A 25759-nucleotide genomic window follows, 5' to 3' on the forward strand; every position below is an offset into this window, starting at 1 on the left:
GACGGCCATGAGAGATGAGCTCATGATGCCAATCGACAAAATGATCACCATAGAGACGTGCGAAAGAGGAGCAAAGGACTTCTGGGAAGGTTTTAAGTGGGTGTGATTCGGGAGGGTTTAAACTAGTTTGGCAGGGGGTGGTGGGAATCAGAGCCACATGTCTGAGAGGGGGTCAGTTGCAGATGGGGCAGTGACAGGATATATTGAACCTATTAGCAAGGTTTCTCACGTGATGAAACAAAAGGATTGGTTAAAGTGTGCCTACTTTAATGCAAGGAGTGTGCGAAATAAGGGTGACGAACCTCGAGTATGGATCAGTACTTGGGGCTACAATGTTGTGGCCATAATGGAGATGTGGGTTTCACAGGGGCAGGGAGGTTGCTTGATATTCCAGGGTTTAGGACATTTAAAAAGAACAGGGAGGGTGGAAAAAGAGGAGGGGGTGTAGCATTGCTAATCAGAGAGTGCATCACAGCTACAGAAACGAAGGTTGTTGAGGAAGGTTTGTCTACTGAGTCAGTAAGGGTGGAAGTTAGGAACAGCCACCGCATTGGGGGTTTTCTACAGATCACCTAATAGCAGTAGAGAGTTTGAAGGACTCTGAGACGGGCAGATTGTGGAAAAATACAGAAGTAGCAGGTTTGTTGCTATGGGTGATTTCAACTTTCCCAATATCGAGTGGAACCTCCTAAGTGCAGATGGTTTGGATGGAGCCATTTTTGTCAGTTGTGTTCAGGAGGGTTTCCTTACTCAGTATGCAGACAGACTGACGAGGGGAGAGGCTATTTTGGATTTGGTGCTTGGCAACGAGCCAGGACAGGTATCAGATCTCGCGGTGGGAGAGCACTTTTATGACAGTGATCACAACTGCCTCACATTTAACATAGCCTTGGAGAGTGAAAGGAGCAGTTACCGAGGGAAGATATTTAATTGGGGAAAAGGTAATTATGACGCTATCAGACAGGAGTTGGGACTGCTGTGCTCTTCCAGCACCACTAATCCAGTATTTGGTTTTCAGCATCTGCAGTCATTGTTTTTACCTCGTTGATTTTAACCCTACTGCGAATCCTCTTGCAAGGATGCCTGCCTTGAAGAAGTTTTCCTCCTCTCTCTACAAGAATCTCAGGGAGTCCCTCTCCCACTGCAACTCCCAGGTCATTTCCTCTGCTCTGAAGCTCTTCAACCTTGTTGTGAAACAAACTCGGTACCACAGCCACATTTGCTTCCTCAGTGCATGCCTCCGTAACCAACTCATCCCACACGGACTCCAGACCACCTTTAAACCAGCAGAGTTCGGACCCGAACAGGACAAACAGTACAGACTACAGATTCAAAAACACCAGCAACAGTTCTCCTTCAAGATCCTCCGCTCCACGCTTGCAGCAATGTGCCGGCACCTAACCTCTCTCCAGTCAGCCCTGCCTCAGCTGAGGGCCACACTCTCTCAGAATTGCAAAGGACCCAGGACTACATCCTCAGGAGAATTCATACTCTCAACAAACAGTATTTCAATTCCATCTCAAACAACAAAAACTGTAAGTACAACAAACTTTTATCCACCCACCTCCATAACCAGCGCTCCTCAAACATTCCAGAAGATTTCCCTGGCCTCGGAAACGCCATTAGCCATGCGGCTGACGCAGCTACCATCCCCACGCTGAGTGATGATGTCACTTCCGCCCCCATCATGGCCACTCCCACAGCCACTTCCGGCCCTCACATCATCGCTGATGCCACACGCTCAGTGACTCCCGCCACCCCTACTGCCATGATCAGCATCACTTCGCCTCCACCAGCACCACTCACCTGCATTCTGCTGACACACCCCCCACAGACTCCACTGTCACTATCCCCACCCCCCAGAACCCCGAGGGCAACATTATCCCAGCTCATGCCTCCACCCCCATTCCCCCCACCATCACACCCACTCCAGGTACTGGCTCCGACCCCACTCCCAGCTCCACACCCACACCAGATCCCAGCTCCCAGCCCTGCCGAGTTTTCACCATCCCCCCAGACCTCCCACTCACTGAGGACGAACGATCAGTCCTCAGCAAAGGACTCACCTTCATCCCCCTCTGTCCACGCATCAATGAATTTAATACACGACGTGACGTCGAACAATTCTTCCGTCGCCTTCACCTCCGAGCTTACGTTCACAATCAGGACTCCCGCCCACCTTCCAAGGACCCCTTCGCCCACCTCCAACACACTGCATCCATCTGGACACCCCGCGCTGGCCTATTACCTGCCCTCGACCTCTTCATTTCCAACTGCCGCCGGGACATTAACCGCCTCAACCTGTCGACCCCCCTCCCCCACTCCAACCTCTCACCCTCACAATGCACAGCCCTCCAATCCCTCTGCTCCAATCCCAACCTCACCATCAAGCCAGCGGATAAAGGGGGCGCAGTGGTAGTCTGGCGCACTGACCTCTACACCGCTGAAGCCAAACGCCAACTTGAGGACACCTCTTCCTACTGCTCCCTCGACCATGACCCCACCCCCATCACCAAACCATCATCTCCCAGACCATACAGAACCTCATCACCTCAGAAGATCTCCCACCCACAGCTTCCAACCTCATAGTCCGGGAACCCCGCACTGCCCGGTTCTACCTCCTTCCCAAGATCCACAAGCCTGACCACCCTGGCCGACCCATTGTCTCAGCATGCTCCTGCCCCACTGAACTCATCTCTACCTACCTCGACACTGTCCTATCCCCCCTAGTCCAGAAACTCCCCACATACGTTCGAGACACCACCCACGCCCTCCACATCCTCCAAGACTTCCGTTTCCCCGGCCCCCAATGCCTCATCTTCACCATGGATATCCAATCCCTCTACACCTCCATCCGCCATGACCAGGGCCTCCAAGCCCTCCGTTTTTTTCCTCTCCAGACGTCCTCAACAGTACCCTTCCACTGACACTCTCATTTGTTTGGCCGAACTGGTCCTCACCCTTAACAATCTCTCCTTTGAATCCTCCCACTTCCTCCTGACCAAAGGGGTAGCCATGGGCACACGTATGGGCCCCAGCTATGCCTGTCTCTTTGTTGGCTATGTAGAACAGTTGATCTTCCATAATTACACCGGCACCACTCCCCACCTCTTCCTCCGCTACATTGATGACTGTATTGGTGCCACCTCGTGCTCCCGCGAGGAGGTTGAGCAATTCATCAACTTCACCAACACACTCCACCCTGACCTTAAATTTACCTGGACTATCTCTGACACCTCGCTCCCCTTCCTGGACCTCTCCATCTCCATTAGTGAAGACAGACTTGACACTGACATTTTTTACAAACCCACCGACTCCCATAGCTACCTGGATTACACCTCTTCCCACCCTATCTCTTGCAAAAATGCCATAAGACCATAAGACCATAAGACCATAAGACATAGGAGTGGAAGTAAGGCCATTCGGCCCATCGAGTCCACTCCGCCATTCAATCATGGCTGATGCGCATTTCAGCTCCACTTGCCAGCGTTCTCCCCGTAGCCCTTAATTCCTCTAGACAACAAGAACCTATCAATCTCGGCCTTGAAGACATTTAGCGTCCCGGCTTCCACTGCACTCCGTGGCAATGAATTCCACAGGCCCACCACTCTCTGGCTGAAGAAATGTCTCCGCATTTCCGTTCTGAAATGACCCCCTCTAATTCTAAGGCTGTGTCCACGGGTCCTAGTCTCCTCGCCTAACAGAAACAATTTTCTAGCATCCACCTTTTCAAAGCCATGTATTATTTTGTACGTCTCTATTAGATCTCCCCTTAATCTTCTAAACTCCAACGAATACAATCCCAGTATCCTCAGCCGTTCCTCATATGCTAGACCTGTCATTCCAGGGATCATCCGTATTCTCAATTTCTCCGCCTCCGCCGAATCTGCTCCCAGGAGGACCAGTTCCACCATAGAACACACCAGATGGTCTCCTTCTTTAGAGACCGCAATTTCCCTTCCCACGTGGTTAAAGATGCCCTCCAACGCATCTCGTCCACATCCCGCACCTCCGCCCTCAGACCCCACCCCTCCAACCGTAACAAGGACAGAACGCCCCTGGTGCTCACCTTCCACCCTACAAACCTTTGCATAAACCAAATCATCCGCCGACATTTCCGCTACCTCCAAAAAGACCCCACCACCAGGGATATATTTCCCTCCCCACCCCTTTCCGCCTTCCGCAAAGACCGTTCCCTCCATGACTACCTGGTCAGGTCCACACCCCCCTACGACCCACCCTCCCATTCTGGCACTTTCCCCTGCCACCGCAGGAACTGTAAAACCTGTGCCCACACCTCCTCCCTCACCTCTATCCAAGGCCCTAAAGGAGCCTTCCACATCCATCAAAGTTTCACCTGCACATCCACTAATATCATTTATTGTATCCGTTGCTCCCGATGTGGTCTCCTCTACATTAGGGAGACTGGGCGCCTCCTAGCAGAGCACTTTAGGGAACATCTCCAAGACACCTGCACCAATCAACCAAACCGCCCCATGGCCCAACATTTCAACTCCCCCTCTGACTCTGCCCAAGAACAGAGCCCTGCGGGACCCCACTCATCACTGTCCTCCAGGCAGAATACTTTCTACCTCCAACCACTCTCTGCCTTCTGTCAGCCAGCCAATTCGGAATCCAGACAGCCAAATCTCCCTGTATCCCATACTTCTTAACTTTATGAATGAGCCTAACATGGGGAACCTCATCAAGTGCCTTGCTGAAATCCATATACACCACATCCACTGCTCGACCGTCATTGACCTGTCTTGTCACCTCTTCAAAGAACTCAATAAGGCCTCTGCTCTTTGTAGTTTTTATAAATGACTTGGATGAGGAGGTTATGGGGTGGGCTAGTAAATTTGCAGATGACCACAAAGGTTGGAGGTGTCATCGATAGTATCGAGGGTTATTGAAGGCTGCAGCGCGACATAGACAGGATGCAGAGCTGGGCTGAGAAATGGCAGATGGAGTTCAACCTGGATAATGTGAAGTGATGCGTTTTGGAAGGTCGAACTCAAATGCTGAATATAGGATTAAAGACAGGATTCTTGGCAGTGTGGAGGAACAGAGGGATCTGGGTGTGCAAGTACATAGATCCCTCAGAGTTGCCACCCAAGTGGGTAGGGTTGTTAAGAAAGCATACAGTGTTTTGGCTTTCATTAACAGGGGTATCGAATTTAAGAGACGCGAGGTTTTGCTGCAGCTCTACAAGTCCCTGGTGAGACCACACTTGGAATATTGTGTCCATTTCTGGTCACCCTACTATAAAAGAGATACAGAGGCTTTGAAGAGGGTGCAAAGAAGGTTTACCAGGATGCTGCCTGGACTGTAGAGCTTGCCTTATGAAGAAAGGTTGAATAAGCTTGGATTTTTCTCTCTGGAGAGAAGGAGGAAGAGAGGAGACCTGATCGAGGTGTACAAAATAATGAGAGGAATAGATAGAGTCAATAGCCAGAGACTTTTCCCCAGGTCGGGACTGATTGGTAAGAGGCGTTTGAAGGTATAAGGAGGAAGGTATGAAGGAGACGTCAGAGGAAGGTTCTTTACGCAGGGAGTTGTGAATGTATGGAATGCGTTGCCAGCGGTGGGGTGGAAGCAGAGTCATTAGGGACATTTAAGCGACTGCTGGACATGCACATGGATAGCAGTGGGTTGAGGGGTGTGTAGGTTAAGTTACTATATTTTACATTGGGATTAACCTCGGCACAATGTCATGGGCCAAAGGCCCTGTTCTGTGCTGTACCTTTCTATGTTCTATGTTCTATACCTGCTAATCCCTCCAACCTCAACAAGTCTGGCGATAACAGGGAGGCTCTTGGTTAGCTTTTGAATTTGAATGACACTTCAATGATTTTTATTGTCACGTGCATTTTACTCTGAGAAAAACAGCCAAATAGAGTGAAAAGACTTTTCACCGTCACCACAGTCTGGCACCAATTTGAAAAGTTTGAAGAATTAGGAATGAGAATGATATAGATTACAGAGATTCCTTTAATCTTGAACCAGCTCATCATCAACAACGCCCACACTATTATCCCTCTTCCACCGCCTCATCGCTGCCTACACTGGATCCAACCAACGTTAAAGGCACCACTCTTCAGGTGCCATCTTGTATCTGAAGCAACGAGACCCCTCAAGCTAAAGACACTATTGACAGGTCAGCATTCTGCTCCAGGAGAAAACTAGCTCCAAAAGCTGACAAATATCGTTGCTTCATCTGTTTCCAAATGGCATCCAATTTAACCCCCATGAATAATTTACAGGGAGGCTCATTAGACATGTAAATGCTAACAGACACAGTGAACACATCAAGAGGAAATCCGTCTGGGTTTTGAGGTCAACAGTGAAGAAACAGGTTTTGAGCTGTGCACAGATTTTATTGGAGGTTTTAACTGTCTCCTCGGCCATTGGATGTCTAGTCCAGGTCAGCACCCTCTGCTGGCAATCTGTGGAATGTGAGAACTGTGCAACCAACCAACCAACCAATCTTGACGGGGGTGGGGGCGGTGGTATTTCATCTCATCACACTGACTCACGTGAAACACAAACCAGGCAATGGAATCAGCTTGATTTAATCATTAATTCAATGACAAAAAGCAAAACAAAGAGATCGAAAGGGAGAAGGAATTGAGAGATAAAGGAAAAAATCTAATACAAATCAAATTCTGAAGGTATGTGGACATCATTTGGCAATTATTAAGATTTGTGAAGTGTTAAAAAAAATACACTTACATCTGAATGCACCAAATCTAACTAGGTAAGAGCAACATAGTCCTGCACCCTCATTAGAAAGAGAGAGAGAAAGAGAGAGAGAAACAATTGGTGATGACTTAACGTGAGGGTCACCACACCGAGGCAAGGGGAAATGCTCCGTAATTACTTGCGGCCAAACCAGGCCATGATTCATCCAAAGAGGATGCTTTCTCTGGTGCATGTATAAAAATTGGTAAGAAGCATACCAGGTTTCCCCAGCTCTGTGAGGAAGTAGAGGCATTTGTTGCTTGCTTGACATGGATGGACCAGGACAGACTAAGCTGCCTATCTCCTTCCTGTCCTCTGTCACATCATTGTTTGTGATCTGACCCACCACGGTGGTATCATCAGCAACTTTGTAAATGGGGTTTGAGCTGAATTTGGCCACATAGCTGTGAGTGTGTAAGGAGCATAGTAAGGTGCTGGGTACATAGTCTTACCAGGCATAGTGTTCAGCATTATTGCAGAGGAGGTGTTGTCGCCTCACTGATTGTGGCCCGTGGGTCAGAAAGGTGAGGATCCAATTGCTGAGGGGGAGCAGAGTTTGGAGATGGGTTTGATTGGAATTATGGTGTTGAAGCGGACCCTGACGTAGTTGTCCTCATTAACTAGATGTTCCAGTGTAGGCCAGGGAGATGGCGTCCTGTAGCAGTGGGAGGCGAATTGCAAAGGATCAAGACAATCTGGGAGAGTGGAGCTGATGAAGGGCTTTTGCCCGAAATGTCAAAGTTTTCTGCTTCTCGGATGCTACCTGACCTGCTGTGCTTTTCCAGCACCACTCTAATCTTGACTGGAGTTGATGTGAGCCATTTTTAACCTCTCAAAGCACTTCATAGTTATAGATGTCAGAGGCACTGGACAGAAATCATTGAGGCATGTTGCCTGAGTTTCTTTGGCAGCGGGATGACACAGGTCAGCTTGAAGCAGGTGGGAACTTCACGTCATAGTGAGGAGAAGTTAAAGATGAACAAAAACTAAAAGATACTGTAAATCAGAGACAAAAGCAGAAATTGCTGGAAAAGCTCAGCAGATCTGGCAGTGTCTGTGGAGAGAATTTAGAGTTCACGTTTTGGATCGAGTGACCCTTCCTCAGAACTCAGTTGAAGATGCCTGCGAGTACTCCCTCCAGCTGGGCTGTGCAGGATCTGAGTGCATGGTCGGGTGCTCAATCAGGGCCAGTTGCTTTTTGAGGGTTCACCCTCAAGAGACCGACCTGATGTCTGTGGCGGTAACCATGGGGACAGGGTCATCCGAGGCTGATGGGGCCTGCTGGGATTGTTTCACTGACCTTCTGTTCAAAACATGCGTAGACTGCATCGAGCTCATCGGGGACATATGCATTGTTGTCAGCGATTATACTCAACTTGGCTTGGTACCCGTTATATAGAATCATAGAATCCCTACAGTGCAGAAACAGGCCCTTCGGCCCAACAAATCAACACTGACCGTCCGAACAGTAACCCACCAAGACCTATTCCCCTACCCTATTACTGTACATTTTAACCCTGGCTAAGGCACCTAATCTACACACAGGCAATTTAGCATGGACAAATTCAACTAACCTGTGCAATTTTAGATTGTGAGAGGAAACAGGAGCACCCGGAGGAAACCCACGCTGACATGGAGAGAATGTGCAAACTCCACACAGACAGTGCCCGAGGCGGGAATTGAACCCTGATCCCACACACTGTGAGGCAGCAGTGCTAACCACTGAGCATTATATTGTGTAACCCTTGTCCCAGTAAACAGGTAGTTAGTCGAGGACTCTCATTTAGTTTGGTATTGTCTCTTGATGTCCCTGATGGCATTGTAAAGGTTGTACCTTGGCCTGTATAGGTCAGGGTCAGCCGACTTGATCGCCTCAGGTCTGGACCTTAGTTATGTACTTCACATGAGTATCCAAACATTTTTCGAGATAAATTTTCAATGCGGAGTTAATTGGTGAGGTCCAGTTAAATGGCAGCCTTAGGAGAAGCACAATAATTGGAATAGCAGCCTCCTGATTTCAGCCATTTACTTCAAACATGTGTACTCTCGGAGTCTCTGTCCAAGTTCATTACACGCAAAAGAAAAACACAAACTTCATTAAGCTATATTGTCAATTTGAAGCCATCTCCTTATCAATATCAGAAAAAAGGTTTAATTCTTTTATCCCAACAACAACCTTCCATACACAAATCCCTGTGAGGGACCACCTTATCTCTGAGCTCCATGCTCACTGGAACAATTTTATTTTCAACAAAGTTCTCTTTTTTTCCCTCTAGGCTTTTCTTGAATTTAAAGTTCCTTGCTGAGGTCCTTAAACAAGCTGCTAACTCGGCTCACTTATTGCTTAACATGTGTGTTCTTTAAATATGTCTTCAATCGCCATATAGAATCTCTTCCTCTGTTACCTTTTTAACAGCCCCTTCAACAGTTCCAGGAACTTTTTTCTATGCTACTCAGGACTTCTCTCCAGCCCTGTTTTTTTGGAGACTGCTACTACTAATGAAGTGATTGTAATGGTGTCAGCTCGGTATACCTCACAAAATATGAGTTCCCTGATTGGGGCTGTTACCTGCTCCAATCAGGGAGCTCTGGCTGACAGATATAAACAGGAGTGTCAGAAATCCTAGAGAAAGTGATGACCGCAGATGCTGGAAGTGAAAAGGTGTGGTGTTGGAAAAGCACAGCCTGTAGGGAGCAACCGAAGAGCAGCAGAATCAACGTTTCAGGCATAAGCCCTTCATCAGGAATGCAGGAGGAGCCCAAAGGGGCCGAGAGATAAATGGGAGGGGGTGGGGCTGGGGGGAAGATAGCTCAGGATGCAATAGGTGGATGAAGGTGGGGGTGATGGTGATAGATCAGAGTGGAGAGCGGAGCAGATAGGTGGAAAGGAAGACGCACAGGTAGGAAGTTCAAGAGGGCAGTGCTGAGTTGGAGGGTTGGAGCTGGGATGAGATAGTGGGAGGGGAGATGAGGAAACTGGTGAAATCCACATTGATCCCACTTGGTTGGAGGATCCCAAGGCAGAAGATGAGGTGTCTTCTTCTAGGTGTTGGGTGGCTAGAATTTTGCGATGGAGGAGGTCCAGGTCTTGTATGTCCTTGGTGGAGTGGGAGGGGGAGTTGAAATGTTCAGCTACAGGGCGGTGGGATTGTTTGGTGTGCGTGTCCCAGAGATGTTCTCTGACACAGTAGATTTTGCCAGGAATATTTTCAGCGCGTCAACACAGAGGTTGGATGTGCAGGAAAATCTCTGTCGAATGTGGAAGGATCCTTTGGGGCCTTGGATGGAGGTGAGGGGTGAGATGTGGGTCAAGGTTTTATATCTATTGAGGTGGCAGGGGAAAGTGGCAGGGGACAACGTGTGAAAATAAGATGGAGATAAGGAGCAATATTCTCTCTCAGATGGTGATGAGTCTGTAAAACTCACTTTCCCAGAGAATAATGGAGGCAGGGCCATTGAGTATTTTTATGGTGGGGTCATAAAATCACGGCTAAGTAGAAAGGTGAAGTTGAGGCCAACACAAGATCAGTCATGATTTTATCAGACGATTGGGAAAGAAGGGCTGAATGGTCTACAGCTGTTCCAGGTTGCATGCTCATATGGTCAGTAATGCTGGAGGTAACCAAATTTTAAATGCATATCCAAGTTTTTCTTGATGCGATGAAGGTTTTTGATTCAACCATCTATTCAGGCCCTAAATGTTACCCTTGGTGTGAAACTATTCCTCCTCAGCACTTCTTTGAACCTTACATGAATTACTTCATAAATTACTTCCCTGTCCTTCTTGCCTTCTCTGCTGAGGACCAGCGACCAAGCTTTCCTCCTGTCCCTGAGGACAGGGTGTTTAGGCCAATTGTATTGGTGATTGAGTTTGAATTGGAGCAGTGCAGATTGGGAACCAGTCCTCCAGTGAAGCAGTCAGAGTCCACGGTTAATGAGGATTAAATTGGACAGTAGACTCTGGTGACCACACGAACATATTTAATAAACATTGCTACCTGATCTGCTTTGATCTTTCACACACTGTACTACCTTCTCAGTGTTGTAATCCACAAAGTTCATAGAATTCCTACAGTGCAAATAGACACCATTCAGCCCATCAAGTCTGCACCAACCTTCTGAAGAGCATCTCACCCAGACTACCTTCCTCCCCCCCCCCATCCCCATAACCCACCACATTTACTGTGGCTAATCATTTAGCCTGCAGCCTACAGACAATTTAGCATGGCCAATTCACCTCATCTGCACACCTTTGTATTGTGGGAAGAAGCTGGAATGCTTGGTGGAAACCCACGGGAAAAGCATGAAAGCTCCACGCAGACAGTTACCCAAGGCTGGAACTGAACCTGGGTCTCTGGTGCTATGAGGCAACAGGGCTGACCGCTGACCACTAACCCACCATGCCACCTAAACTCATAGAGGCACTCACAAGATCATCAGTTAACATGGCAGAAAATGTTAATCTTTTGTACATTCAAGACTGTAGTAGCATGATGAGGACTTAAATACTACCAAACAACAATAAAGCTAATCATGACAACTTGGCAGATTGTAGGAGTTGGAGAGATTAGAAGAATCTTTGTATGTGTCCTTTCTATTTTTTCTCTATCTCTCTCTCTTTCTTTCTACTTTATTTTGGGTGACCAAGTTGCAGGGGGGAGTCTTATAGCACAGTGGGTAGTGTTTGCTTCTGAGCCAGAGACTCGGGGTTTAAGACCCATTCCAGGATCTGATGGTTAAGGAAGGTGTGTCAGTAGCTGAAGGGTCTTGCCTGAAACGTTGACTCTCCTGCCGCTTGACCAGCACCACATTTTGTCAACGGTATGAATTATGCAGCCAATCCCATAAATCCTTGCCACGCATTCCAATGGCAGGCGGTAAGACTGGGAGAGATTCCCTGCCCACCATATCATGGAAAGGAATGCAATTACTACCTGCAGCTCCAACCCACAACATGTATGTGAAAAGTACATGTTGCCACAGCAACCTGGACTCCCTCTGTGAAGTGAAGAAATTAAATATTTAAACATTTATTTCCTGATTTAGAAGTGGTTCTGAAATGATTACTGAGTCAAGGAAATGAACCAAGGCTTGTCCTCCTTACTGAGGGTCCAGATCTGCTCTAAACAGCACCACGTGGCTTTGGTTCTTTAACAATTTCCAGTTATATGTCACTAGTTCGCAGAAAGCTTGGGCGCAGATGTAAGGGTGATACATATTGAATGCTAGTCACTCTCTGCTGGTCCCAAGTTTTGGGATATTATTTCAGATGGAGCTGTTACTCACTGAATCATCAAATATGCTTAAAGACAGGTAAAATCACTAGGTTAGTAAATTTAGGCCTGATTTTTAACTGATCCCAAAACTACCAACCTGTACAATTTAATGTGGGGTCCCATATTTGTTCTGAAAGTGCTTCCAACTCTTTTATACCAGACTCCATGCTACATCATTCATTGTATCCAACAGGAAATAAGTCAAAAACAAAAAAATGCTGGACAAGTTCAGTAGGTCTGACAACATCTTTGGAGAGAAGTCAGAATTAATGTTGCAGATTGACTGACACTTGCTCACGTAATGTTAACCCAGACACACACACAGACACACACATACATACACACAGACACACATACATGCATGCACGTACACACACACACACAAACACACACACACACACAAACACACAGACACACACACACAGGCGCACATACACACAGATACACGCACACAAACACACACACAGACACACATACAGATGCACACACTGACGCACACACACAGACACACACACACACATAGACACACACACGTGTACACACCCGTGCACACATACACCAATACAGACAGGCACACACACACCAACACGCACAAACAAAGACAGGCACACACAGATGCACATGCACACAGACACACACGACACAAACAGGCACACACACAGACGCACATGCATACAGACACACACATACAGGTGCACACAGTGACACACACACACAGACACACGCGCACACACATACACACACACACATACATACACACAGACACACACACAAAACGTTTTGACAGATTCCACCTTTGCCCTGTACAGGACAATGTTGGAGAGATTATCTGGGGAAGGGGGGTTTAGGGTTCACCCCTCTGTAGAACCCCAGGAAAAGTGTGGGGAGAGAGAGAGAGAGGGCGGACAGTCAGTCATTTGGAGATGGTGCCTGGACTCCCATTGATGTCCAGGACTGTTCTCTGCAGCATTTCAGTAAGCCCGGATTCATTTTTAATCATTGTAAACAAAAGACGTGATCAGTGTTGGAAACACCTCTTTGATGTAATGTTTCTATTGGGACCTTGAGATCTCCTTCAGATAATCCAAAATTCGGATAATTTAGATTTGGATAATCGAGGTTCCTCTGCATTGGCTTTCATTGCTAGGGGGATTGAACTTAAGAGGTGGGAGGTTCTGCTGTAATTGTACACGGTGTTGGTGAGGCTGCACCTGGAGTATTGTGCACAGTTCTGGTCTTCTTACCTGAGGAACGATATACTGGCTTTGGAGGCAGTGCAGAGGAGGTTCACCAGGTTGATTCCAGAGATGAGGGGGTTACCCTATGAGGAGAGGTTGAACCGCCTGGGATTGTACTCACTAGAATTTAGAAGATTCAGAGGGGATCGTATATAAACATATAAAGTTATGAAAGGGATAGTTGAGATAGAGGCAGGTGAGTTGGTTCCGCTGGTGGGTGTAACTAAGACTAGAGGACATTGTCGCAAGATTAAGGGCAGTAGATTTAGGACAGAGATGAGGAGGAACTGCTTTTCCCAGAGAGTAGTGAATCTATGGAATTCTCTGCCCAAGGAAGCAGTAGAGGCAGCTTCATTCAATATATTCAAGAGACAGTCGGATGGGTTTTTGTATGGTTGGGGAAGTAAGGGTTATGGGAATAATGCAGGGAGCAAGAGCTGAGATGATGGATAGATCTGCCATGATCTTAATGAATGGCAGAGCAGGCTCGATGGGCCAAATGGCCTACTCCTGCTTCTATTCCTATCAATCTATGAAAGCTTGTGATTTTGAATAAACCTGCTGGACTATAATCTGGTATCACGTGACCTTTGACCTGATTTCTCTCCACAGATGCTGCCAGACCTGCTGAGTTTTTCCAGCGATTTTTTTTTTTTTTCCTTTTTGTTTCTGATTTACAGCATTGTTCTGCAGGAAGTAAGTCATCCTGTTTGCTTGATGACATGACTTCCTGGAGCTTTTCAAGAAAGCTCACCTTTTTGGTGGACTTCACAGATCAGCGTTGTGGAGAAAGCTCACTGATTTTACCTGTGGGAGCTTTGAAACGTATCATCTGCAATCCTAGATCTCTCAGATTCCTACTCCGTGGCAGCCGAGTTTTGTTTTAATATTTGAACAGGTCCAACTGAGGCAGCCATTAATCAGTTTCTGATCATGAGCAAGTCCCAGGTGCCCTGTTGACCTCTAATCACCTTTGTTTAAGGAATGCAATTTGTGTATCATTGCCACTGCCATTAAGCAATGGTGCCAAACAGCGTGGGAGCTCAGAGAGTATATAGTCAGCATTGCAAAAAGATGCTCAACCTTGCAAAACGCTAAATTATTCAGACAGCAAACAACAAGGGAGTTTTTTTCCAACACCAGGCACTGCACTGTGTACTTTGAACAAGGCAAAACATATGCAAAGGAAGGAGAGATGACTCATAACAGAAAATTAAACAACCAAATTAGCAATAGTAAATAGCATCTCTATCAAATTCGAATTACAGAATTACTGCCTTTGTTGTTCCAGGCACCCCTGTCTCTGCCTCACAATAATTTCTGATAACTTACATTTACACAATCGCAAGGATTGGCATTAGCAAGAAACAATTCATGGTTGTCCTCCATTTTTCCCAGAATCATCAAGCCCCTACCATTAGACTTGCATAAAGAGCTGACCTGTGGGTGAGGGGACACACTCTGAGACTAAAAGGTAGGCCTTCAGGAATGGTAGTGCCTGTACATTCTTCCTCAAGTAAGGAGAACCAAAACTGCACGCAGTACTCCATGAGATAAGGAGGAATTTTGTCACTGAGAAGACAGTGAATCTTTGGGATTCTTTACCCCATGGGGCTGCAGAGGTTTGGTTATTGATTGCAGATTTTGATATGTTACTCCATGTTAATGACATCAAAGGATTTAGATTTAGTATGGGTTGGTGTTGAGAAAGGAAACCATCTTTGATACAGCAATGGGCTGAATAGCATGCTCCTGTTTCTAATTGCTAGATAAGCTATGTCCCTATCAGGGACTCTTTACGCACCAGCTTCTTTCAAGGTATCACCCATGTCAGAGGCAAGCCCAGTGAGTTAAGAAGAGTCTGAAAGTCGAAAAGCATCAGCATGAAGCTGAGAAATTATCTGACCGTCACTAGTGTGGAATGTTGCACTCCATGGATTCAAAAGTTCCACTCCCAGGAAAGAGGGTAAAAAGAAGATATCAGCTTTTGAAATATGGGTTAGGCAGAGAATGCTCAGAATCAGCTGGATGGACAAAAGGACAAATGTTGTCATTCATTGCTAAAGGGATTGAGTTTTAAAGTAGGGAGGTTATGGTGCAGCTATACAGGGTGCTGGTGGGGCCACACCTGGAGTACTGTGTGCAGTTTTGGTCTCCTTACTTGAGAAAGGATGTAGTGGCACTAGAGGGGGTCCAGAGGAGGTTCACTAGGTTGGTTCTGGAGCTGAGGGGGTTGGGTTGTGAGGAGAGACTGAGTAGACTGGGGTTATATTCAATGGAATTTAGAAGAGTGAGGAGGGATCTTATAGAAACAGAAAAAATGATGAAGGGAATAGATAAGATAGAAATAGAGAGGATAATTCCACAGGAAGGTGAAACTAGGACAAGAGGGCATGGCCTCAAAATTAGGGGGAGCAGATTTAGGACTGAATTGAGAAGGAACTTCTTCGCCCAGAGGGTTGTGAATCTCTGGAATTCCCAGCCCAGTGAAGTCGTTGAGGATTCCTCAGCAAATGTTTTTAAAGCTAAGATCGATAATGTTTTGAACAGTAAAGGAATTAAGGGTTACGGTAGGAGGGCGGGTAAATGGAGCTGAGGCCACAAAACGATCAGCCATGATCTTATTGAATGGCAGAGAGAGCTCAAAGGGGCAGATGGCCTACTCCTGCTCCTAATTCTTCTGTTCTTATGTAAATGAATGGGTTAGATCAGGAGTAAGGGTTCAGGAATCAAAAGGGTGGTTCAGTACAGTTCAAAAAGAAAGATGACAAAGGATGGACATGAGAAATGAAGTCCTAGAAAAACATCTGGATAGTTCGATAATATTGAGACATGAATTAAGGAAGGCTTAAAGAAAACCAGAGAAGAACTAAGATGATGACAATGACCCCTGAAAGGTTATGGTTACAAAAAACAAATTGAAGAACATTGTGAAGTTGAAGACTCATAACCATAGTTTGATCCTCCATTCAGGATTCACGGGCAGAGGGATCTTTAGATGAATGGAAATGGGAAGAGTGATGGGTGGGATTGGGAGTGGGATCATTTCCAGCAACTTTCACGCAACAAATCATGAAAATTAAACAAACAATGGGAACATCTAATAAATCGCTGTTCCTTGACCAAATCAGAGCATAATCTTAACAGGCATGAGGAGTCAGATTTGGTAACAGGAGAGGAATATATTTAATTCATTTTTGGGATGTGGGCATTGTTAGCTGAACCAGTATTTATTGCCCGTTCCTAGTTGACCCCTTGGTGAGCTGCCTTCTTGAGTTGCTGCAGTCCACCTGCAGTGGGTTGACCGGTAGGGAGGGAATTCCAGGATTTTGACCCAGCGACAATGAAGGAATGACAATATATTTCCAAGTCAGGATGATGAGTGGCTTGGAGGAGTGGTGTTCCCATGTATCTGTTGCCCTTATCCTTCTGGATGGGTTTGGAAGGTTGCTGTCTGAGGATCTTTGGTGAATTAGAAATTAACTAATATTGTGTATCTTATATTATATATAAGATTTCCTCCTTGCTGTGAATCCAGATCCAAGCGATCTTGCCAAAGGCAGTAGCAGAGCAAATTTGACATGCTGACCGAAAACGATAAGGGGCAGTTAGATGCCCACTTAGAGGTGGAATTGTGGGCAGATCCCTCACTGAGGTTGGTGAAGCAGCACCTCCACATTAATGGCCTGGCAACAGGGAACAGAGTTCATTTTTAAACTTCCAGATTAAATTAGATTCCCTATGGAAACAAGCCCACACCGACCCTCTGAAGAGTAACCCACCCAGTCCCATTTCCCTCTGACTAATGCTCCTAAAACTATGGGCAATTTAGCATGGCCAATTCACCTGACCTGCACATCTTTGGACTGTGGGAGGAAACTGGAGCACCCGGAGGAAACCCACACAGACACGGGGAGAATGTGCAAACTCCACACAGACAGTCACGCGATTGAACCTGAGACTGTGGTGCTATGAGGCAGCAATGCTAACCACTGAGCCACCGTGCTGCCCCCAAAAATGTTCAGGGGGCACCTCTATTTTGAGGTGGTGCGCTGGTTTCCTGTCTATTACAGCAGTGCCCACCTTTCCCTGGTAATGCTGCCAGCTGCTTAGGGTGCCAGGCACTGCCACCATCGTTGATTGGACAGGATTCCTGGAGCAGTGGCACTTCAGAAAGCATTGATGCTTCATCACTGAAGCGATGATATTGTGCACTGAAAATGTTTGTCGCTCAGCTTCCAACCATGAGTGACAGTTATTCCCAGACACGAATCTTCTTAGTGTACCTGCTAGCTAAATCAGACGTTTAGTTCACTTGGATGGCTGGGTTGTGATGTTAGTAGCATGGGTTTAATTCCTGCACCAACTGAGGTCATTATGAAGATTTCTCTCTGACCTAAAGTGTTGTGACCCTCAGGTGAATACTCACCACCGGTCATCTCTCTCTAATGGGCAAGCAAAATTTATGGTGATTTTGCCTTTGATTAAAGTACAATCCTGGCTTGAACATTCATAGTAAACTCATTGTTGCAGAGTTTAAAGATTTATAAATTAGTTTGTCATTTGGTTTATTATTAACTCAAGATCACCCAGTTAACAGCCTTGTGTCAGTGTGTGAACTACTCATGTTAAACATATTTCAGACCAGCCCTGTTTACTTTTATTTTGGAGATAGTGCAACAGCAGTAATGAGTGGAATGTGGGGCTAAAGGGAGATGTTTAGTAATTACATAGGTAATAATGAAGATAGATTTTAGCAGAATGTACAAGCGATTAATCATAAGATTGAACCATTTATTAATCGGTTAAGTGGTCATATGCACACATGTTACTATTCGCCCTTTACATCTGTGTCTTCATGGAAAATATGAGCTGGCCAGTGTAGCAAGTCAGTGAGAGTGACTAGAAACAGTATCTATAGCTCAAACTACCTCAGCACAACTACTTAAGGTGAGTGGAAGTTGAGCAGGACATTTCAGCTACTCATTCCAACTAGCCATGAAACGACACGACCAGCTTTCCTTGGGACAGCAAAACCAATGTAGTGTACAAAATCCCATGCAAGGACTGCACAAAACACTACATAGGACAAACAGGAAGACAGCTAATGATCCGTATCCATGAACACCAACTAGCCACGAAACGACACGACCAGCTATCCTTAGTAGCCACACACACAGATGACAAGCAACATGAGTTCGACTGGGACAACACTACTATTATAGGACAAGCCAAACAGAGAACAGCCAGGGAATTCCGAGAGGCTTGGCATTCATCCACAGATTCTATCAACAAACACATCGACCTGGACCCAACATACCGGCCACTGCAGCGGACAGCTGGAACTGACAACCAGAAGCGGCAGAGACAAACCACTATAAATGCCGGATGAAGCATTACAGAAGCGCTTCATAGGAGGCTCCCAAGCACTGAGGATGTCACCTAGACAGGGGACGAAACGTTTGCAACACAAATTCCCAGCTCAGCGAACAGAACCACAACAACGAGCACCCGAGCTACAAATCTTCTCCCAAACTTTGAACTCATTTCAACTCAGACCAGGTGTGAAGGCCAGTTTAACAAAAGCAGTTTAACCCATTGTGTATACAGGAACCACACGGATACATAACTACAGTCAAAGACAATACAAATGTGTCATATGGTTGACACTGTCTATTAAATAAGAATCACATTCAGACACCACCAGAAACATATTCCATCATCCTCTGGGAGAAGGTGAGGACTGCAGGTGCTGGCAATCAGAGTCGAGAGTGTGGTGCTGGAAAAGCACAGCAGGGCAGGCAGCATCCGAGGAGCAGGAGAATCTATGCTTCGAGCATAAGCCCTTCATCAGGAATGTGATCCTCTGTGCCAATTACAAATGTGCAATACTTCACTGAACTCAAACTATTATAAAGATAATCGAGACAAAAATAATTGCAGTTTGCCAGGATACGTGGGATTATATGTTGGAAACATCTGGAGAAAGAACAATTAATAATCGACATAGCCACTGCCTACCTATGGGGCTTGAAATCCAAAACCATGTGAGGGAAAATGACTGTTCTTGTCCTACTCTGTCCCTTTGCTGCCTGAACTGCTGTGCTCTTCCAGCACCACTCATCCTGAGTCTGGTTTCCAGCATCTGCAGTCATTGTTTTTACCACAGTATGTAGACAGGCCAACAAGGGGTAAAGCCACATTAGATTTGGTACTGGGTAATGAGCCTGGCCAGGTGTTAGGCTTGGAAGTAGGTGAGCACTTTGGTGATAGCGATCACAATTCTGTTATGTTTACTTTAGTGATAGAAAGGGATAGGTGTTTACCACTGGGCAAGAGTTACAGCTGGGGGAAAGGCAATTACAATGCGATTAGGCAAAATTTAGGAAGCATAGGATGGGGAAGGAAACTGCAGGGGATAGGCACATTAGAAATGTGGACCTTATTCAAGGAAAAGCTACTGTGTGTCCTAGATAAGTAAAAACCTGTCAGGCAGGGAGGAAGCTGTAGAGCGTGGGAGCCGTGGTTTACGAAGGAAGTGGAATCTCTGGTCAAGAGGAAGAAGAAGGCTTATGTTAGGAGGAGATGTGAAGGCTCATTTTGGGCATTTGAGGGTTACAAGGTAGCCAGGAAAAACCTAAAGAGAGAGGTCAGAAGAGCCAGGAGGAAACATGAGAAGTTGTTGGCAGATAATAAGGGTATGGAATACTTTGCCTGCAACAGTAGTAGATTCACCAACTTTAAGTACATTTTAGTTGTCATTGGACAAGCATATGGATGTACATGGAATCGTGTAGTTAGATGGGCTTCAGATTGGTATGACAGGTCGGTGCAACATCAAGGGCCGAAGGGCCTGTACTGTGCTGTAATGTTCTATGTTCTATGTTCTATGTTCTTCAGTGCTCATCTCCAGTTGGATGTGACTGATCACTCCACCAGGGCAGAGAAAGTGAGGACTGCAGGTGCTGGAGATCAGAGTCAAAGAGTGTGGTGCTGGAAAAACACAGCCGGCCAGGCAGCATCCGAGGAGCAGAGGAATCGATGTTCCAGGCATAAGCCCTTCATCAGGAATCTCATTCCTGATGCAGAGCTAATGCTCAAAACATTGTTTGTCCTGCTCCTCGATGCTACGTGACCGGCTGTGCTTTTCCAGCACCACATACTTCGACTCTCCATCAGGGCACCTCAGTACAAACTACACAGCTGAGAGGAATAGTCAGCGGTGAGCTGGGAGATGGTAATACTATCAGTGTGTGCCAATTCTGTTGTAAAGAACAAAATATATTATTTTGCTACAGAGTGTACAAAGAAGCTGCCTTCTACTATGAACAAAAGAAGTTAGTTGCATAAAACAGGAATAGTGTCTTCAGAATAAAGAGATGTAGAAGCAATGAAAACATGCACGAGACAGGGAGGAGAGCAGAAGAGAAACAGAATGGCATAGAAGACAAAAAAAATGTAAGAAGGTGAGATAGTTGTAAAGAGTGGGAGAGATTTACTTTAAAACATGTAGAGGAAGTGTAAGAATTCTACTGCTACCTGCAAATATATAATTTTCATTAAAACTGTACTGTTACTATCAAGGCTTACAAAATGAAGTCAGACTTAAGAGACAGATCAGGCCTGATCTAATGGAATGGAAAAGCAGGCTTGATGGGCTGAATGGCCTCCTCTTCTCCTGTATGTCCATCTAGTTGATATAATCAAGTGGCATGGTGGCTTAGTGGTTAGCCCTACTGCCTCACAGTGCCAGGGTCCCAGGTTTGATACCACTCTCGGGCTGATGGGAATCCAACAAACAGCCTATTTGGGAAAGCTGACTGTAAAACAGGAGTGTGCTGCAATTGTATTGGTATGGCCAGCCCACTTCACAATGTCTACATGATAGCAGCATGCTGTTCTACAGCTTTATTGTATAGGAACTGGTGATGCTTCAATTCTGCATTTCAGGCCTTGTATCAGTGAACAGCTAATTTCACTTTAAGGTCTGAATATGTGCCAGGTTTTGATCTTACAGCTGACATTGCAGTTTGGAAATCTTCTGCAAATTTTGCCGACCAAAGATCTGCAAATGGTGAATTCGGAAAGCTGTGAATGGATTACCTTCTTCATGACTAATTAAGACAGGAAAGAACAAAGACTTGTTTGAAGACACTTTGACCTGACAACAAATGGTGTACACAGCAAACTGTTTAGGGCACACACCTCTATTTGCACTGCATTTCCCAACTGTGATAGCAAACAAGCCTCCTCTTATCCTGGGCGTTGTACTGAGATGTGACTCATCTAGAGAAATGCTTGCACAGGAGTGCGTCACACTCTGTGTTTAAGTGTGGACTGGAGTGAAGATTATCCCAGGCAGTTACTGCAGAAGGAGCATCCGCCAACTGTACCATTTTTGTGAGTTCCACCACTGTTGAGGAAGATGCCTGGGGTTGTGAATTATAAACCAGTGACAGGTCCAGTAGGAATTGTAAGATTCTTCGAAATCTTTCTCTCATGTACAGCTTTCAGCCTGGTTGCCCATGTGAGGCAATACAGCGGATCTTATGGAGGTTGGTGCATGTTTTCCTGGTGCTGCTCATTCACTGTCTCAGTTCTGATTGTCTTGCTGGAGCTGACAGCCCTGAACTCGAGGATTCCGATATCCTGGGATGACTTCACAGCTTTCTTTGCAATGCTTGCTACACTGATGAACTTAACAGCCTCGATTATCTACCCAACCATTTTCCTCACGCCCAACATTCAGACCGGCGAAGACTTTAAAATAGCTGCCACTGTCATGAGTTGCTTGTGCTTTGTTGCTTATGCGGTCGAAGTTGGCCTCACCCGGGCAAGACCTGGTGAAATCAATGGATATTTAAAGACTGTTCCTGGACTCCTGAAAGTGTTGGAAGCTTTCATTGCCTGCATTATCTTTGTGATTATCGAGGGCTCATATCATGTCAATGCCGGGCGGCAGTGGTGCATGGCTGTGTATTGCATATGCTTCATCATCACCTTGTCTATTATTATTCTAACCATAGCAAAACTCATTACAAGGCTACCCTTTCCAGTTGAGAGATTTTTGACAGTCTATAACATAATGGCTGTATTAATGTATCTTACTGCAGCAGTCATCTGGCCAGTCTTTTGTTTCAGTGAACACTATGGCCAGCCAACCAGACCATCCTACTGTGGCAAAAGCCACTGCAAATGGGACAATCAGGTCATAGTAACTGTGTTAACCTTTGCAAATCTTATTGTATACCTTGTGGATCTGGTTTATTCTGCCAGGTTAGTGTTTGTTTCTCAAGCATAGATACTTCCAAAACCACATCCATTGGTATTGGTGAAAGATAGCCCCGATTACTATTCTGAATGTGTGTAAATATATTGCATCTTTCCATTCTGCAAGCTACCTATCGTTCTGATTATTGAAGTCATAGCTCACAAAAGGAAATTTGCTTCCCTGTTTCCTCGGTTGTCCTCAATGCGTTTAAACAATAAACAGGGAAGCTACACAAAGTGGGAAGATCCCAAATATGATCTGCCTGTTTGTGGCGGACTAATAGGAACACTAGCGTCCACTTTGGCTATCTTTGCAATTCAGTGATACTAACTGTTGGTGAATGTATAGATAGACACAAGTTAAGGACTGGAATTCAGATTGGCAGCAATCCCAGCAACATTGAGTCACACACAACCTTTAACAGCTCAGATTCTCACCAGATATTTATCACTGGAACACTTTTGTGCCACTATATTCCATACAGCAGTCAGTAGAGCCAGGGTGAAGACAACATTAAGAATTTGAAGCTGTCTCCATTTTGAGCTATGTTAAATGTTTGCTGCTTTTCAATGTTGGAATATTTTTAGAAACAAGTCAGCAAGGTTACATTACTCACAAAGCAGACTCCTGTATGGATGTTAGATGAGTTCCAAGTTGCCCCTACTCAGAGTCTTGCAGTCCATCACTGAGGCAGGTCATCGGAGTGCAGCGGTAGTGTTCCTACCTTTTGGCTAGCCGGCCCAAGTTCAAGTCCCACCTGCTCCAGAGGTGTGTCACAACATCCCTAAATTGCTTTTAAAAATGACATAGAAATACTCTTAATGGATTCTTGAAGTATTTGTTTATGGCAGGTTTAATATAAAATGAAGGTGTGACACTTCTGGAAAAGATCCTTTGTTGTTGTACCCTAATGCTAATCTTGTGGCCGTTTGGAAAGAAAATTGAACAAATTGTAATTTATTTTCATCAACAAAGAATCTGCAGCAGAGGCACAGGCCCAGCCAGTCTGTGCCTGTTATGTTATGCAAAAGCATCCTTGCACTCTAATAAATGTTTCCTCAATCTAATTAGCTCCTTCCCACCTTGCATCCATATTACTGCATTCCATTTTCCCCACATGTATGCAACAAACCTGCCCTTCAATGTATGAATGCTCCCAGAGTCCTGTGTGGCAATATGTTACACATTCTTGTCATATCTAAATCCTATGGTTTTTTTAGGTATCTATGTGATCAGTGAGGATCTGATAAACTCTTGTTCTGGCACAAACCTGAAGCGGTAACAATCTTCCCAAATCAACCCCATCAAAATCCTACTTAAAGGCTCCTCTTAGTTTTCCTGGTTTGCAGAGAAATGAACTCTCGCCTGTTCAACATTTCCAGATAGTCACACCCTTGCAATTCAGGTATCACCTTCAGTAATCTTATCTGCATTTTCTCTCATCTTTCCATATCCATTTTACATAGTAGATATCGGAACTGGGCACAGTATTCCAAATGTCATCTAACCAAGGTTCTGTGCAAACTTAATGTACTGTATAGTGTTTGTATTGCATTATTTTATAAAGCAAGTCTGGTATTTTGTTTGACTTCTGTTTCTAATTCTGCAATTCACCCATTAATATTCCCAGGGCTCTTTATTCCTCTATTCCATTTCATTACTTGTAGGCTAAGGAATAAACTCCCTCATTCTACCGAACAAAATCAAATGCTTCCTAGTTTGACAAACTGAATTTTACGATCCTTGTACTCAATTAATTGTGCAGCAGTCTTGCAAATTATTGCCTGATCCCCAAGTATCATCTGCAACTTTTGGCGCTGTAATTCAAATTTCCAAATCAACATGATTTATGTATGTGACATTTAACAACCATTTCACAGTAAGTGTTCCTGTTAGGTGAGTTGGCTAGATAGTTAGCTCTTAATATCAACAGCAAGAGTTCAATTCCTGCATTGACTGAGGCTACCATGAAGAACTCTCTTTCCCTGAGACATGGTGACCCTCTAGTTAAACCACCATCAGTTGTCTCTCTCTAATGTAAGAGCAAGCCTATGGAAGTATCTATTTATTCTTACCCTTGCGTGCCATTTTGCCAGCATTTCTTGCCTGAGTCAGTACCAGGCCTATGAATCCACAAGCACTGATCTTTATTACACATGTGGCACCTTCTTGAAAGTCTTCTAAAAATGCATTGCTTTTACTTTTAGCTTTTCAAAGAATTCAATAAGAATGGTTAAACATGACCTTCCTTTTAGAAATCTGTGTCGACTACATTATTGACTGTATTCCCAGTCTAGCTGTTATTTGATCATATTGGAAAAAGACTTTTGAATGTTTCCCTACCACTCCCTGGGTTGGTTCTCTCCCTCTTTGTGACAATGAGAATTACATTGTGTTGCCCATTTGGTTTTTCTATTACATTTTCACACGAATATTAGTATCCTTCCCAGCCTCTATTGAGAATTCATGAGGGAAATCCACAGCACCCAAGGTCTTAAATCCATTACAGTTGATTAGTGTCTCTGTCTTTTCAATTTTAACTGTTTTAATAATCCTCTTAAATTATTCTACTCTTGACATTTCTCTGGCAGTTCCTTCAGTGTGAACTGCAGCAATGTATTGCTTCAGTATATGTACCATTTCTCTGGTGAGTTTATCTTGCAATTTTACTTTTTACTACTCCTTTAATTCTGTGTGTTTAATTCTCCTTCATTTACATGTGTTGAAAAAATAATTCACAATTTAATTCTACATTATTTGATAGCTTCATTTTGTGTTAGTCGAAGTCTCTTCAATACCTCGTTCCTAAGTGTATTATTATTCCGTCATTGTCCATTATTTTATCCAAGTTCTTTACTTTAGATTCAATCAGCCCTCATCTCTTTACTTATTCATGGGATCTCTTGGCTATTTGTTCTAATTTTGCATGGAATATATTATGTCTGAACTATATCAATTTTTCTGCAAATCCTTCTTTTTACACCAGAGAAAATTTCATTTTAACATTTAGTTAGTGGATTATGGTGAAATTAAATGTGAATCTGAGGGTGGATGTTATTTTATGACATCAAGAACAGGTTCACTTTTGCAAATGTTAATGGCAGAAAATGTATACTTAAAGGAGTGTAACAATGTGCATTTGAAATAGCAGAAATGATTTGTGAAAATATCAGATTATTTTCTGAAAAATCCATACTTCTTTACAACAAAAATAAATGTATGACGAGCCACTT

At 44.9% G+C, this 25759-nt stretch overlaps 1 protein-coding gene across 1 annotated transcript; it reads left to right on the forward strand.

Annotated features, from left to right (window-relative positions):
* The first annotated feature begins 21644 nt into the window (after nucleotides 1-21644).
* On the forward strand, nucleotides 21645-25215 carry LOC140464630 (myeloid-associated differentiation marker homolog). Its single transcript, XM_072559957.1, has one exon. The coding sequence runs from the start codon at nucleotides 21681-21683 to the stop codon at nucleotides 22554-22556; it is 876 nt and encodes a 291-aa protein (XP_072416058.1). The 5' UTR covers nucleotides 21645-21680; the 3' UTR covers nucleotides 22557-25215.
* Nucleotides 25216-25759: the final 544 nt, after the last annotated feature.

Source organism: Chiloscyllium punctatum, chromosome 40 (genome assembly GCF_047496795.1).
Source record: "Chiloscyllium punctatum isolate Juve2018m chromosome 40, sChiPun1.3, whole genome shotgun sequence".
NCBI lineage: Eukaryota > Metazoa > Chordata > Chondrichthyes > Orectolobiformes > Hemiscylliidae > Chiloscyllium > Chiloscyllium punctatum.